The sequence below is a fragment of the Magnolia sinica genome, chromosome 18 (genome assembly GCF_029962835.1).
Source record: "Magnolia sinica isolate HGM2019 chromosome 18, MsV1, whole genome shotgun sequence".
In the NCBI taxonomy this organism is placed as follows: domain Eukaryota; kingdom Viridiplantae; phylum Streptophyta; class Magnoliopsida; order Magnoliales; family Magnoliaceae; genus Magnolia; species Magnolia sinica.
Genome location: NC_080590.1, coordinates 29,389,084 through 29,405,471, shown reverse-complemented (window position 1 = coordinate 29,405,471; position 16,388 = coordinate 29,389,084). Strand labels below are relative to the sequence as shown.

General features: G+C 41.0%; 1 protein-coding gene across 1 annotated transcript; it reads right to left on the bottom strand.

Moving 5' to 3' along the window:
- Positions 1-700: 700 nt before the first annotated feature.
- LOC131232831 (probable receptor-like protein kinase At5g24010) lies at positions 701-3,870 on the bottom strand. The gene has a single exon (XM_058229320.1). It carries the CDS (start codon positions 3,663-3,665, stop codon positions 1,149-1,151), a length of 2,517 nt encoding a protein of 838 aa, XP_058085303.1. The 5' UTR covers positions 3,666-3,870; the 3' UTR covers positions 701-1,148.
- Positions 3,871-16,388: the final 12,518 nt, after the last annotated feature.

Here is a 16,388-nt window from a genome sequence, read left to right as displayed (position 1 = left end):
AGTATACTTGCTCTTGCCTTGTTGTTTTGAAACAGAGAGATGCGACTAGTTGGTTGGTCGCACATATTGGGTTTAAATCCAATGGACCAAAATCTTTCAAAATGGTGCTTAATGCACTACTTCGGAGTCTATATAAAGACTTTCATTTTGTTTTTTTTTTTTTAATGAAAATCTTTTTGCTCTCCTGTGAAAAATTCTCTTTTCCTTTTCTATTTAATTTATGAGATTTTGGTTGTTGAGTTCGTCGCCGAGCTAACTCAGCACTTTCAGGTTAAACTGTAAGTGGTTCGAGTCTACGTACAGTAAGTGCACCGTTGGGTCCATGTCATAGTAATTGTATCCTGAAGGTTGATTGTTGTGAAAATTTGTTACACTAGAGACATTATCCAAGAAGGGCAAATTCGATTTTAAGCCGAGTGACTCACATCACGCGTCAACTCAACTCTATAAATTTTTTATTTCATTTTTTTTTACCAGTTTATTTAATTCAACCAAATATTCCAACAGTGTGATGGTTTGGTTGCATTTCCTTCTTCTGTTCAAAGGTCGTTCGGCTGTTTTCCTTTGTTCAGCTCAATACAAAAACCTCTGTGCAGGAACCTGCAGGTCGACATGAAATGTAATGGACGACCATTCATGAGAAACAGCAGGAACACGGCATGCATGGATGACCATTCAGGGTTGTAACGGCGGGAACACAGCATCTAACTAAGCATTCATTTCTGCCAGATTATCTAAAACAATTACGATCTCCAGTACATCCAAACAGGCCTTTCAAGGGTATTGTTTCTCCCTTATCAGCCAGAACCATCAACATTACAATCAAAACAAAACCATAATTACACTAAGCCCACCTGTGTTGAGCACCCCATTTACATATTCATGGTGACTAACATGATTAAAGGCAGAACAAATCAACGGACAGGATAACAGTTATACAAATAACATAATCTGCATAGAAAGAAATCCTACAATTCAGATTAATACCACCCAAGATCTACATATGATACAAGTAATTGATTATCGGTTACTTGCTAATCCGACCGCACTTCTACATCTGATTTGAGCAACTGACCAATCCTCCTATGCATGAGGCCCACCTAACGAATGGCCTAGATCAAGAACATGCAATGGAATAAAAAACCAAACTATCTTCCTTCACTACTAAGCAGTTGAGAGAAAACTCCGCTCGTCCTTGTATCTGAACTCTCATTGCTCGTCAATGCCGAACTCTCATTCTCTATTTTGATGCTGCTGGAAGGAGTACGACGAACCATCGGCAATGAAGACCCAGATGCCGACGTAGTACTGTCTTCATACGGTTCTCGAAGCATGGTTGTTTCTTGGAGTTGCAATGCATATTCCAAATTCCACAGAACATCTCCCATTGAAGGCCTATCAACGCCATATTCAGCCAAACACTTCTCTGCTGTTTCCGTGAATTTCCTCAGCGAATTAGCATTGATAGTACCCACAAGCTGAGGATCGATGATCTGCTCGATCAAACCCTTCTTTTGAAATTGCATGGCCCACTCAGCTAAGTTCACCTGATCCCTTGGGAGTGAGATATCAATGGCTGGCCTTGCACATAAGACTTCAATAAGCACTACTCCAAATGAATACACGTCTGACTTCTCTGTCAGATGCTGCCTCCTAAAATACTCTGGATCAAGATATCCAAAGCTTCCTTTGACATTGGTGCTTACATGGGATTGATCGATGCAGGGCACGGCTCTTGAAAGGCCGAAATCAGCCACCTTCGCCAGGTAATTCTCATCGAGCAAGATGTTTGCTGATTTAACATCGCGGTGGATGATTCCATGTGATGAACCTGTATGAAGGTAGTGAAGGCCTCTTGCAGAACCGATACATATTTCAAGCCTCTGTTTCCAAGACAAACAGGGAGAATCCGAACCATACAAATGATCCTTCAGTGTCCCATTTTCCATGAACTCATAGACCAAAATCATCTCTGACTGTTCTTCGCAATACCCAATTAAGGAAACGAGGTGTCGATGCCGGATTTTAGACAAGACCGTGATCTCAGTCATGAACTCTGGTAGGCCTTGCCTAGAACCAGGCATGCCTCTTTTCACAGCGACTTTCCTGCCATCACCAACCACTCCTTTGTAGACATTACCAAATCCACCAGAACCAATTAGAGATTTCTCATTGAAATTGTCCGTTGCAGAGAGTATATCGAGGAACGGTATCTTCAACCCAAGATTGATATTTGGGCCAGGTGATGGATTGGTTCTATTAGTCAATGAACTAAATGAACTTCCACCAAAGCCAGGCACCGGCGACCATGCCGCACTCTCTCTAGGTTTGTTCTCTGATTTGGGTTTTTCAGGCCTTTTCCGTCGACATAGGAAGAAGAACAAAACAATTGAAATGCAGATGAAAGCAAATCCTCCAACGGTCGATCCGACCAGGAGAGGGATACGATTCTTCGACTTGGGCTTTGGAATGAAACCCAATTCACCATTCATCTTCATGATTTCCAATCCATTTAGAATTGCGTTTTTCTTCGAATTAGTTCTCAGCTCTGAAGGCCCGACACTTACACTGATAAGACCGGAATTGTCAGGATCGACGATGAAGTCGATGTAGTAAGGGGCGGCAAGTGCTTGGGTGGTTAGGGTTGAGAGATCGAGATCTTTAAATGCCGAATCATCGTTGATATAGACATTGAAATACAGCTCGTGAAGAGCCAAACTGACAATGTCGCAGAAATGCAAACGAATGAAGTGTCGTGAACCAAGATCTACAGGAAAAACCCAAGTTATATTGAAATCAGCCATCGATGAATTCGTTATATTCATCTGTTGGGCGGTGGCGTAAACGGTTTCCGGCGCGATTTCAGGAGTCGGGCCTCCCTGTTGGTAGTTGATTCGCCCGCCAGCTTTGGCTGGCATTGCGGCGGACTTCAATTTCAGGAAATCCTCATCAGGAATCCAAGTCCTCCACAGAGAGTCGTTGAATGGTGTGAGAGACGGGCCACCAACGTTGATTCGATGAACGGTCTCTAGCACTTGATGTAACAGACCGTTGTAATTCTCGATTCCGGTGGGTTTAACCAACCGAGCGACGTCGACGATCAGATCATCAGGTGCGGAAAAGACTTCAATGGCGTTAGCGAATGCGAATGAAGAATGCAAAGGTGTGAACAAGATCACCAATTTCTGACTGTTGATCTTGATTATGTACTCTTTTAAGACATGGGTTTTGTTCAGGACATTGAAATCTTTCAACAGAGGGAATCCAAAAGCGGAAACATTGAAAATGGCAGAGCTGAGATTGTAATCCGGATTGGAGAAAGGGTAGAAATGAAATCGTACCAGATGGGTGCCGTTGGTTTCAATGTCGAATTCGTAGGAAGAAGTCTTCCTGAAGATTCTTGCAGTTTGGTAAAGAGACGAATCTGGAGTTGGGTTTTGGTCTTGGATTGAGATCTTTGAATCTGTGGAGAGGTGGACTGGACTGGGATCATGGAAATCACCAACGAAATCTCGACCGTCGATTGTTGCCTTGGTGGTTGATCCGCAGAGAATGAGGTGGTTGATTGAAGGTGTGAAGGACGATGAGAGGCGTTGAAGAGAGGAGAGGAAGAGGATTAGGAAGAGAAGAGAGACGTTTGGATGGTTTTGGAGATTGGTTCCCATTTGGACTGGAATTTGGGACGCGTTTGGGGAGTTCTGATATTGGGATTTGAGAGAACTGGATTTTGAGAAGATGACTGAGTTTTTCTCAGGTTGACTCGATCATGGACTTATCATAGACATGGAAAATCAAGATCTTATTTAATTATTGCTTCTTCTTTTTTTCTGATTTTAATGCAAGTATCAGAGCAGGGAAGTGTAGAAAGTCTGAAAACTCAGTCACATGGGTATGATGTCAGCTTGGTATGGATGGGACCTGAAGGTGGGCCCCATCGGAGCTAGATTTATTGGGGGGCTTCCCTATCAAACGGAAGCAGTTTGCATGTGACCTCGGGCACATGAATATTTCTGTGCCAGGGGCTGTGTGGGTCCCACAGATATGTCGGTGATAAATCTACTACCATCCATTAGTTTTGAAAGACCGCAGTCCGGAGGATTTTAAAAATCAGGTAGATCCAAAACTCATGTGGGCTGTACCACACTAAACAGTGAGGATTGAATGCCTTGGGTGTCAGAAGTTTTGTGTTATGATAATGTTTGTTCCTGCGGTTTATCTGAGTGGTAATAACTTATGAACGGTTTGGATGGCATATATACATCATGATCAGCTCCAAAAGGGTTTAGGTGGATGTTTTTGTTCCCACTGTTTCCTTGGTGTGGCTGACCTGAGTTTTGGGTCTGCTTGATTTTTAGAATCCTGTTCTATTTTGGCCTTTCAAAACAGATGGACGGAGTGGATTTGTCACGGACATCTCTTTGAACTCCATACAGCCCGCAGGCACAGGTATATCTCTGTCCCGGGGTCACAGGCAATCTGCTTCCCTGATAAACACCGCATACACCACGTGTGAGATGTCTAGGCCGTTGGTGCCGCAGCTGTCGTGTACAGCCGGAAGGGAGCAGATTAGATTAGGTGAGATCGGGCCCGTCGGGGTAACTGCTTGCTCCTGAAAGTGAGGCCTACTTTGATGAATGTGATGTGCATCTATCCGACCCATCCGTTATTCCTGCTCATTAATGGCATGAGCCCAAAAATGAGAAAAATCCAAATATTAGATGGACCACAACAAAAGAAACGGTTGTGATTGAACGCCCACCACAAAACCCTTCCTCGGGCCAACCGTACTGTTTATTTTCGATCCAATTTATTGACATGGACACACGGATCTCGATGAAGGGAAAACACAAATATCAGTTTGATCCAAAACTTTTATGGCCCATAAAAAGTTTTTAATGGTCGGTCACCACTGTTTCCTGTGGTGTGGTCCACATGAGATTTGGATCTGCTTCGTTATTTGGGATCATGCACTAAAGTCGGCTGTCAAAACAGATGGATGGCATAGATGTAAGGAACATGCATCACACAGTGGACCCCACAGTATCCACAGAAGCTCACGCAAAAGCGTGGCAAAAATGATTTCACGTGCATGGGATCCACGCCGTCCATCACGTGAAAAACATCTCGTTTGCTACTGATCCAGAAATCAGGTTGATTCGACACTTAGGTAGCCGTCTCACGTGTTATGGCCCACCCGAGTTTCGGAATAGTGTAGCTTTAGGGAAGTCATTCCATCCAGACGAGGTTTGTTGAATGGACAGGATGAAATATAGATACGACGACTGTGGACTTACACAAAGTCGATGGTGGGCTTTCTACACCGACTGTTTCCTATACACGGCGGTAGGTGTGTTCCCACATTACAGCCCAGCACACGTTGTCGGGAGCGGACTAGGCACGTCGCAGACCGTGCGGCCCACTTTGATGTATGTATTGTATATCCATACCGTCCATCCGTTTTTCCAGCTTATTTTAGAGCATTTGATGAAATATAAAAATAAAATTATAACAAATTTATTAAATCTCAGATGGATCATACCATAGAGAACAGTGGTGGTTGATTGACCATTAAAAACTTTATGTGGGCTACAAAAGTTTTGTATCAAGCTGATATTATGCTCTTTTCCCTAAATCAGGTCTGTGTGACCTTATCGTATGGAAAATAAACATTCTGCTGGGCCCTAGGAAGTTTTTAAGAGTAGGCGTCCAGTCACCGTTTTTTCTTGTGGTGTGGTCCAACTGAGATTTGGATCCGCTTTATTTTGGATCTTACAGACAAAATGATCTGGAAAAATGGATGAATGGCATGGATATACAAAAAATACATCAAGGTGGGCCCCACGTTCAGCGCCGTACCGTGTTGGGTGAGGCCAGAGCCGCAATATGATCTCCACGCGATCACTGAGCTGAACCGGTTCTCCATGTCACTTTCTGCACACGTGGCATGCACGGATTAGATCTGAACCGTCAACATAGTGAGTCCAATAGCCAAAGTACCGTGGTCTGAAAACGAACCTATTCCATGTTATAAATGGTTCGCATCAATTGAGAAGAAAGCTTATTTATTAAACGGTTAGAATAGTCCGATAAAGGCAAGTTATACTTGGTGGACCATCAATGGAGAAGACTTCCTTGTGAGTGGTTAGATCTTGATAGATATGAATGGTTTGCTGCCCATGATGCAGTACATATGGGGCCCATGTTGGGATTACCCGCACTCTTGATCTAAATGCGAAACCGCTTGATTTGGTCCGTTTTTAACAAAAATGAGCAAAGATGGAACATTTCTGACCTTTGGATGTTGGGGTTTCTTCGTGATCCTTTACCCGTGGTGTGGTCCATCAAATCAACGGTACGGATGAAACATTATTGCCCAATTAAACGAAACCAGTGCCACAGATGAGTATACATTTGCATAGGCACACAGGGAGAAAATTCCTAGTTTCCTACTTCACATCACATGACAGCGAAGAGAGTAGGCCACCTAATACACGTTGCACAAGGACGCGGATTGCGTCCTACCCCCGCCCGGACGGATTATACACGTTGCACACGGACGCGGATTGCGTCCTACCCCCGCCCGGACGGTAATCCGTCCGGGCGGGGCTCTGTAGGGCCCATCGTGATTTAAGTGTTTTATCCACGCCGTTAATCGTTTTTTCTCAGATCATTTTAAGGTACGAGACAAAAAATTAAGTAGTTTCACAAATTTAGTGGACCACACCAAAGGAAGCTGCAGTGATAATGGCATTCACCGTTGAAACCTTTCTAAGGACCACCGTAATATTTTTTTACCGTCCAACTTATTCATAAGGTCATGTAGACGTGTATGAAGCGAAAAAATAAATATCAACTTCATCCGAAACTTCTCCAACCCTCAACAAGTTCTTAGTAGTGAACATGCAATCCCAAATTTGTGGTTGACTTAAGCCTTTTTCTTGCCTCTTTTTCCTTTGGCACCTTAAAATGATACGAGAAAAACGATGAACGGTGTAGATAAAACACTTACATCACAGTAGGCCCCATAAAGCCTTGCCCAGACAAATTATTGTCCGGGGGTAGGACGCAATCCACATCCCGTCCCATTGCACACGTGCATGACATCGAGACTGTTCCTCCACTGGGCCCTATCATAAATAGTCCACATTCTTTGTAGAAGACGCCTTGTAATGCAGGGATGAATGTGATGTGGTTGATCACGGTCTTCTTCAAGAATCCACGGAGCTTCTCCGGATTCGACTCCTAAAACCCACAATAAAAAATAAAAATTAGAAATAATTCTAAAAAATTAAAATAAATTTATCAATAATTAATGGATGAAATAAACAAGTTTACCCCCTTTTAATAGGGATATCAAGACTAGAAGAAGTTTAGAAATTAAACTATAACTAATACTCTTTGCAATTAGTAACTTATTATAAATCCTAAATTTATTATTTATGATAAATGTCTTATATGACTTAATCATATTATTCTCCTAATTTTTTTGAATAATTTTTACGTTCCACACAACTTATAGAGTCTAACAAATGAAAAATTATCATCAAATTGCAAATTCGGCATAGGCAACCCGCATAGCAAGCTTGGTTGGCTAAATTATCTGGCGGTACTCAAAATCACACGTGGGACGTTGGGTAACTCATTCCACTCCGTGAGATAAGCTTATTTTACGGTTCTCGCGATCTTGATGACTTCCGCGTAAAATGCCTTTTCTGTCAATCTCTCGATGGCAACATATGCTGCGAAAAAGCTTGCGTGAGGGAGAGGGACAAACGTATGCGGTGCTTTCGAAGGCTAACACGTTTATCTACGGAACGAAGCCGTCTACATCACTGTGTTCTACACACCCTATCTGTTCTGCGTCCACCATTTTTTAAATACAAAATCCACTCCGTCCATCATGTTATACCAGGATTATAGAATTTTATCTAAAACAATATTTGAATCCAAAATTCAGGTGGGCCATACCACAGGGAACAATGAGGATGGTACACCAACCATAGGTTTAATATCTGGAGCATCTCGGTTTTCATATTTCATGAAACCCGTTCATCAGGTGTGACTCACATGGTCCTGATCCAAAACTACTTGGTCAATAACGAGTGAACTTAGAGGTTATAAACGCATTTTTACTTTGTTCACTTTTGTGTGGTCCATATGAGATGTTATCAATTATATTTTTTCAATATTGAAGGTTAAGATGATTCTTAGTACCTGATTAATGGATTTGATTTCATATATACAACATGGTGAACCCATACAGTTTGAATCTTTTTCGAGCTGCGTAAAACAGGTGTTGTACAAGTTCCAGTCCGTCGTTCAGATTTCCCCGTCTTTTCTCAGGAGATTTATATGGTAGACACGGAAGAACCGAAATACGTTAGATCCATTATAATAGAGTACACCTGTGAGGGTGATCATTCTATCTGGACGGTTAAACTAATTGGCCACACGATTCACGGCTATGATTCTAAAGTTACAGCTGACATAGATCTTACCCTTTCTTTACATGGATGAAAATTCACTAGCCATTTGTGTTTTCTACCGTTGCATTGAAGACAACTGATCAGATATCTAGGATCTTCCAATCTCTATGTACAGTAGGGTCCACTAAATGGAAGGTCCGGATTGATACATCATTCTGCCACGTATGATTTAAAGCGATCTTTGTGATGTATTCAACATTCTTCCGGCTGCATTGTATTGTCTTGCTTTTTATTCAATCATGACTATCAAGGATATTTCTCATCATGTAAAACAGCTAACACAAACGAGAGGAAACAGATGAGTGTCCTGACACAGAATGCAATAGTGTCCTGGTGTGTCCAAATTGATCAAAGTGGGACTTAGCTAGTTGATCCAAACCGTTGATCTGATGGAAATTTTGATGGAAGTATTTTTTCTCCAAAAATATCCCAATATAAACAAACCTAACAACTGTAGATGTGGCATCAAAATAGACGGTCAGGATGACCCTATGAGCCGATACACCAAAACAACAGTCAGGATGACCCTATCAGGATGCTATTCGAGCGTGACGCATCAGTACCCGTTATTTTCTAAAAAGATGAAAGTTTTCAAGTATGATGAATGGGGCCCATGGTTCGATAATCCAGACCATTGATCCTTTATATCCAACCGTTGATAAGCTATGTATCTATGCCTCGAAAGCCTTGTGAGTAGGAGAATCTTAACCTTATCTTATTGTAATTTTTAATGTAATGTAAAGGTTCACGGGAATGAATCAACAGTCGATAGATTCTCTTGAATTGGCTACTCCCCCTGACACCAGCCAACTGCTGATGGTCGGTGCTCTGTGGGCCCCACCATGATGTATGTGTTTCATCCATGCTGTCCATCTATTTTTACAGATCATTTTACAGTATGAGACCAAAAATGAGGTATATCCCAATCTCAAGTGGACCACATTACAGGAAACAGTGTTGAATGAGCATCGACCATTAAAAACATTTTGGGGGCCATAAAAGCTTTGGATCAAGCTGATTTTTGTTTTTTCCCTTCATCTGGGCCTGTATGACCTAATCAACAGATTGGATATCAAATAAACAGTACAGTGGGCCTTAGGAGGATTTTAATGGTGGATATCCAATCACTATTGTTTTCATGTGGTGTGGACCACCTGAGATTTATATACCTCTAATTTTTGGTATCAAGCTCTAAAATGATCTTTAAAAATGGATGAACGGAATGGATGAAACACATACATCATGGTAGGGCCCACAGAACACCGACCATCAGCCACGGGGCCGGTGGCAGGGGGAGTAGCCAATCCGTTTCCAACGGAAGAGACATTGAGGGTGGGCCATGGACCCTAGAGGAATCTAAAGACCAATCGCACCAAAGAAGATTGAAGATGAAATGTATCACACACGTACAGGCCAGTCATCAGGTGGGACTCACTGTAAGCATGCCTAGGGGAAAAATCGGATCGGTCCATCATCAGGTGCCCTATTTGCGAAGTAGAAAAGAATGATCAATGGTTTATGTTCAACACATATATGTACCTCAGATAATTAGTGGAACGAACTAAATTTTGGGCCAGAAAATGTTCTCAGAGGGCCCCACCCGATGATTGGACTGGATCTGTAAAATATTTAGAAGGTTATCATATATACTGCGAGGAAATTCTCGATCTCACGTAAGCGAGTCTGGATGGAATTTCTATGAAGACTGACCCGCGAGTAAGCAAAATACGGCAGCGGATTAGGTATTACCCGGGTAACACCTACCGTGTGGGGCCCACTTTGATATATTTTTTTATATCTACGCTGTCCATCTGTTTTACTAGATCATTCTAGTACATGATCTATACAAATAAGAAGATCCAAATCTCAGGTGGACCATACCAATGGAAACAGTGATGAATCATCATTAAAATCATTTTGTGGACCACTAGTTTTGGATCAAGATGATATTTTTATTTTCTCTTCATCTATGTCTTCTTGACCTTATCAACAGGTTGGATGGAAAATAAACATCACGGTGGGACATATAAATATTTTAATGGTGGGCATTCAATCACAACTCTTTCCTTTGGTGTGGTCCATATGAAACTTTATTTGATTATCTTTTGGGGAAAACATCCTAAATTGGGATGGGAAAACGGATGGACGGCATAGATGTACATCAAAACATCAATATGGGCCCCACGGTAAGGATAACACCTGACCTAATCCGCTCCCGCATACACGAGGGGGTTGTTTGGATTCAGGCCAGGTCCTGTCGTGACAAGCTAGCCATAGACATGTGGGGCCCATCATTTGATGATCCAAATCGTTAATCTGATTACATCCACTGTAGATGGTGGATGCTACAAAAATCCCCAAATTTTGTACATGCTAACCATTAAATCGGTAGGCTAGAAATAGACATTAGGAAAAAGATATAGCAGAACCGACATTAATTCATCTTTAGAGAAAGTCCATATATCAAAAGGTTAGGATCTTACGATCTGGTTGATTTAGTAACATCCCCACAAATGTCAGGGCTCATCAGATCAACGGTCTTGATTACTCTACCATTGGGCCCCACATGCACGCTAATGAAAACCAGATCTGACTGTCCTTAGAATTCCTAACTAAAATATTCATTTACGTATTCACGGATCTTCAACTGCTCGTAACCGACACGACAATACAACCGACACGAAATCCACGCGTGTGAAGACCTGGCTCTCCTCAAGCGCGCGCACTTGCAATATAACGCACGTGCGAAACACAGTGTTTTTAAGACGTCCATTTGTTTAGTAGATTCTGGCCCACTCATAGAACTAAAACTGTCTACTGAACGATCTGAAAAGTATAGGCCCATCTGATGGAAAGCTCAGATCTTGCTGTCATATGTGCAGGGCTCCACACGCGCGTGGGGCAAGGAAGGAAAAGAGAATATTGCAAATCAGATTTCGGTGCGAGAAAAGCACGGCCTAAAAAAGTATTATTTTTTGTCGGAAGTCTATATTTAGCGTGTTTTATTCAATAAATTGAAAGCTATGGATTAACGATTTAAATCTTTTGGACTTTAATATCCATTGATCTTTGTCTTGAGCAGTAGGATCGCTTTCTCAAGGCCTATCCTCTTACAAACCCACCGTAGGAGTGATCCAGGTCGTTCATCTATAAGGTCTCAAGGTAAGCAAAAGCTTTAGTTTGTCAAAGATCCTCACCGTTCATTCGAATTTGGGTGAGAAATCTTGGCCCATTGTGACATACCAGATATTTCTCACTGTATGGGCCATATGTTGTGTGACTGACTAGATGAGCGGTCTGGATCACCAAATGGTATGGCAGAAGGGGCGAATCTTGTCGGAAAAATCTCTTGTTGGGATTTGAGAATAGCCCAGTGAACAGGACAGGAGAGATTGAATAATCAACCTAAGGCAACTCAAATTAGATCTAGTTAGGTTGGGTTTACCAAGACCTTAACTCCAGCTTAACTTGACCTGGAGTCAGGAGGTTGACGGTTTCAAGCCTAAACCCAGCCCAGGTTGACGTGACCTAAAGTTCGGGTCGGGTCAATGGGCTCAGTTGGGCCTAGTTGCACTCCTTGGTCCCTTATGTGCCTTACAATGTTAATATCCACCCTTCATCAAAAGAAGTACATTCTACTAATAAACATGTGATGGACAATTTCCCTCACTCGTTAATCCACATGGAAGAATACTCATCATCCGTGAAATGGTCGTTGATCCACTTAGGCTCCATTTCTTGCTTTCGTAATACGCGACTCTTTATTGAGGTTGGTTTACCAGTTACAATGAGTGCAATGGTGGCCAGGTGTTTATGGGCAATGACAATGTCTGTAAAGTGGTTTGCATTGAATCGATGCGCATCAAGATGTTTGATGGCACGGAGTGTATCTTAACCGAAGTGAGACGTGTTTCTGATCCGATGAAGAGTTTGATATCTTTGGGAGCACTCAAGGCACTAGGGTACAAATTAAATGGGTTTAATTGTGTCCTTAAAGTTTCAAAGAGAGCACTCATTGTTTTGAAGACGCGGAGGAATAGAAACATTTACAGGTTTATCAAGAGTACTTCATCGAGTGAAGCTATATCGTATATAACGGATTCCACTTTTGTACTATGTGGCATGCACGCTTGAGGCACATGAGCGAACGGGGCATAAAAGTACTTTCTGACCATTGTTTAATTCTAGTATTGATTTTAATATATGTGAGCATTGTATATATGTGGTAAATAGTTAGGGTTATCTTTTAAGTTTGGAAAACATGTTTGTAAGGGTATTTTTAATTATGTGCATTATAATGTATGAGGGCCGACATCTGTAGTTTATGGTAGAGAGTCATTATGTTTTGCCACATTCATTGACAACTATTCTAAAAAAGTGTAAGTTTATTTTATGAAAAATAAATCCGACATTTTCACCAACTTCAAACAGTGGAAGACGATGATTGAAAAACAAATAGGGCAAAAGGTGGAAGTGTTGAGGATAGATAATAATGGGGAATTCACTTCTGAAGAGTTCAATCGATATCATAAAGATGAGTAGATCGTGAGACACAACACAGTGCATCATACATTAGAGCATAATGGTATTGTTGAGTGGATGAATCAAACTCTCTTAAAGAGGACCCAATGTATGATTAGTAATACTGGGTTGGGCAAAGACTTGTGGACTAAGGCCGTTAAAATGACTTGTTACTTGGTGAATCAGTCCCTTTCTATGGCCATTGAATGTAAGATTCCAGAGGAACTGTGGAGTGGTCAGCAAATGGACTATACGGGACTGCGTGTATTTGGTTGCGATGCTTACTCTCATGTACCGTCAGTTCAAAGAGATAAGTTGGACCAATTGGCTAAAAAATACATCTTTGTCGGTTATGATGGTGGCATGAAAGGGTACAGGCTATATGATTGAGTCACATGAAAAATCTTTCTTAATCGTAATGTTAAATTCGACCAAAGATCTTTGTTCCATAAAGATGAGTATAAGGAAGTGGAAAAGTTAGTCGTGTACATTCAGTTAGATAAATATGAGACACATGCTAATATTGGGATGCAGACAGGTACAAGAGCAAGTGGAGCAGCCACATATGAGAAGGAATCCGCCAAGGAATTACCGGTTATCGACGAAATATAAAGATGACATAAATGTTGTATTTGTCCTCATTATGGATGAGGGGAATCCGTCTACTTTTTAAGAGACTTTTGATGAGCCAAATACCGAAAGTGAAAAGCAGTGATGACATGGATTTCTTGTACAAGAACAAGATGTGGGAGCTGGTGGAGTTTTCCATCGGCCAAAAAGCAATCGGGTGGAAGTGGATCCTGAAGAAGAAACATGGTAGATACAAGACAAGGTTGGTAGCGAAGGGATATGCTTAGAGAGTGTGTGTGAACTTCACTGAGATATTCGCACCAATCATAAAGTAAATATCTATCAGATTCGTGTTGGCATTAGTCATCTAATATAATCTCGAACTAGAATAAATATATGTGAAGATTACCTTTCTACATGGGGAACTGGGAAGAGCAGATTTTGCATGAAGCAATCATACGGTTTTGAAATATACGGAGCAGAGAATAAAGTTTGCATGTTAAAAAAGTTATTGTAGTGCCTGAAACAGTCGCCTAGTCAATAGTACATGAAATTTGATTATTTCATAGTGGATCAGAAGTTTTCCAGGAGTGAGTATGATCATTTTGTCTATTACAAGACATTGAGTGATAAAAAATTTATTATCATAGTTTTGTACATCAATTATCGGGAACATTTAAAATGAAAGATATGGGGGTTGTAAAGGAAATTCTCGGCATTGACAAACATAAAGACAGGAAAATGAGAAAGCTATGGTTATCTTAGACAGAATACCTTAAAAAGGTATTAAAGAAGTATGGGATGGATAAGGCAAAGCCGATCAACGTTTCCCATGCGATTCATTTTAATCTTTCTTCTAAATAGTGTCATAAAGTCGATAAAGAAAAGCAGTATATGTCTCGTGTGCCTTATTCGAGTGTGGTTGACAGCTTAATGTATGACATGGTATGTACAATATCAGATATTTCACATGCGATGGGTATTATTAGCAGATACATGTCTAACCTCGACAAGTAACACTATGAGGTAGTGAAATGACTACTTCGATACATTTGAGGTACGCGAGATTACGTCTTATCATTTTAGAAATCAGGGGACAATCTAGTAGGCTATGTGGATTCTGATTACGCGAGCAGCGTGAATAATAGAAGGTCAACTTCTAGTTACTCATTTGTACTAGCAGGTGGAGCAATTAATTAGATGTCGAAACTTCAGTCTATGGTAGCTTTTTCCACAACTAAAGATAAGTATATGGCAGTGACAGAAAAATTTATGGTGTTTGGTTGAGGAGGATGATAAATCAAATACGGCTTTAGTTGGAGGCCGTGAAAAGTGCGATCAATTTGGCTAAAAAAATTATTTATCACTCATGTACTAAACATATTAATGTGCAACATCATTTTATCCGACAAGTACTTAAGGAATGAGGCGTGACTCTAAGGAAGATTCACACGAGCATGAATTTGACAAACATACTTATGAAAGTGGTTCCTCCGGTTCTGTGCAACTTCTCTGAGCTTGATAAAGGCATAAATGAAAGATGGAGTGTGATCTATCGATGCCATCGATAAACCACTCGATCCCATCAACAGATGCTCGATGCCATTGAAAAAATCCATGTTGGTTGCTAGAAGATTTTGGTGTTGCTACTCGATGTCATCGAAGGTGTTAATGCCATCGATAAATCGTTGATGCTCAATGCCATTGACAAATCAACAAATCATCAATGTCATCGAAGTCCCATTGAATGCGTGCGTAGAATTGCATAAGTGTAGTATTTATTTCATATTCCAATTGAGATACTATATATATCAAGTGTAATTATAATTTGAGAGTTGTGAAGAGTTCTAGGGCTTTGTAATTCATTCCTTAGGATTTTAAGGGCATAACTAGGACTTGTAAAGTGAATTCGAGGCTTGTTTGAATCAGTAACACTCTTATTTCTTGCATTTTTGCTTTCACAGTACATTACTTGTCACTTTGTGATGTGGTGGGCCATTTCACTGGCCGGGGGACATGACAGGGTGGCCTTGTGTCTGCAGCACAAGAAAACAATGCAATGCTGACGGTTGTGTTTTGTTTATGGGACATGACTGCCGTACCTCAACATCTATACAGTTCCTAAAATAGAATTTGGTTTGACTAATGAGGCCGGTTGCTCTACTGGTTTCCACTGAAACCAAAATAAAAATAAAAATAAAATAATAATAATAATAATAATAATATTATTATTATTATAATAAAATTTCCATTGAAACCTTATTCTACAAGTTTTTTTTTTCGTTATTTTTATTTTTATTTTTAATTTTTACCGGTTATTGAACTGTTTGTAGGAAGAAATTCACTTGTGTTCAAAAGCTATTCAGTTGCTGATACACTGTGACTTGTGGGGCCCACCATGTTGTGTGTAAGACGTCTCACCTGCGGATTGAGCAAGCCCCCACTATGACGAGATTCCCCAAAAATCAGGCCTCTACAGTTTGTTAGGCGGACAGGTTGTAGGAAACAACAGAAAACTTGCCCAAAAGCATGATTTTTGTATCATCCGACTTTCACAGTGCGGCGGCCACTCTGCTGGATAGGTTTAATACATACACACGTCAAGGTGGGCCCTATGTGCGCACCCTGATCCATAGCTCAAGTGGTAGACTGAGTGAAAGTTACCTCGTTTCAACACTTGATGTCTTGGTATGGATCCCTAGTGAGGGTGGCTAACAGTGACGTGTCAACTGACAGTGTTGTGTACTAACAAGCTAACAAAAAAAAAAAAGGTGGGCCCTATGTGCAACCCTTGCAGAGGAACCGGCCAAT

Coding starts and splice junctions, on each gene's coding strand:
- LOC131232831 (XM_058229320.1), bottom strand. CDS start 3,665: ATGGGAACCAATCTCCAAAACCATCCAAACGTCTCTCTTCTCTTCCTA.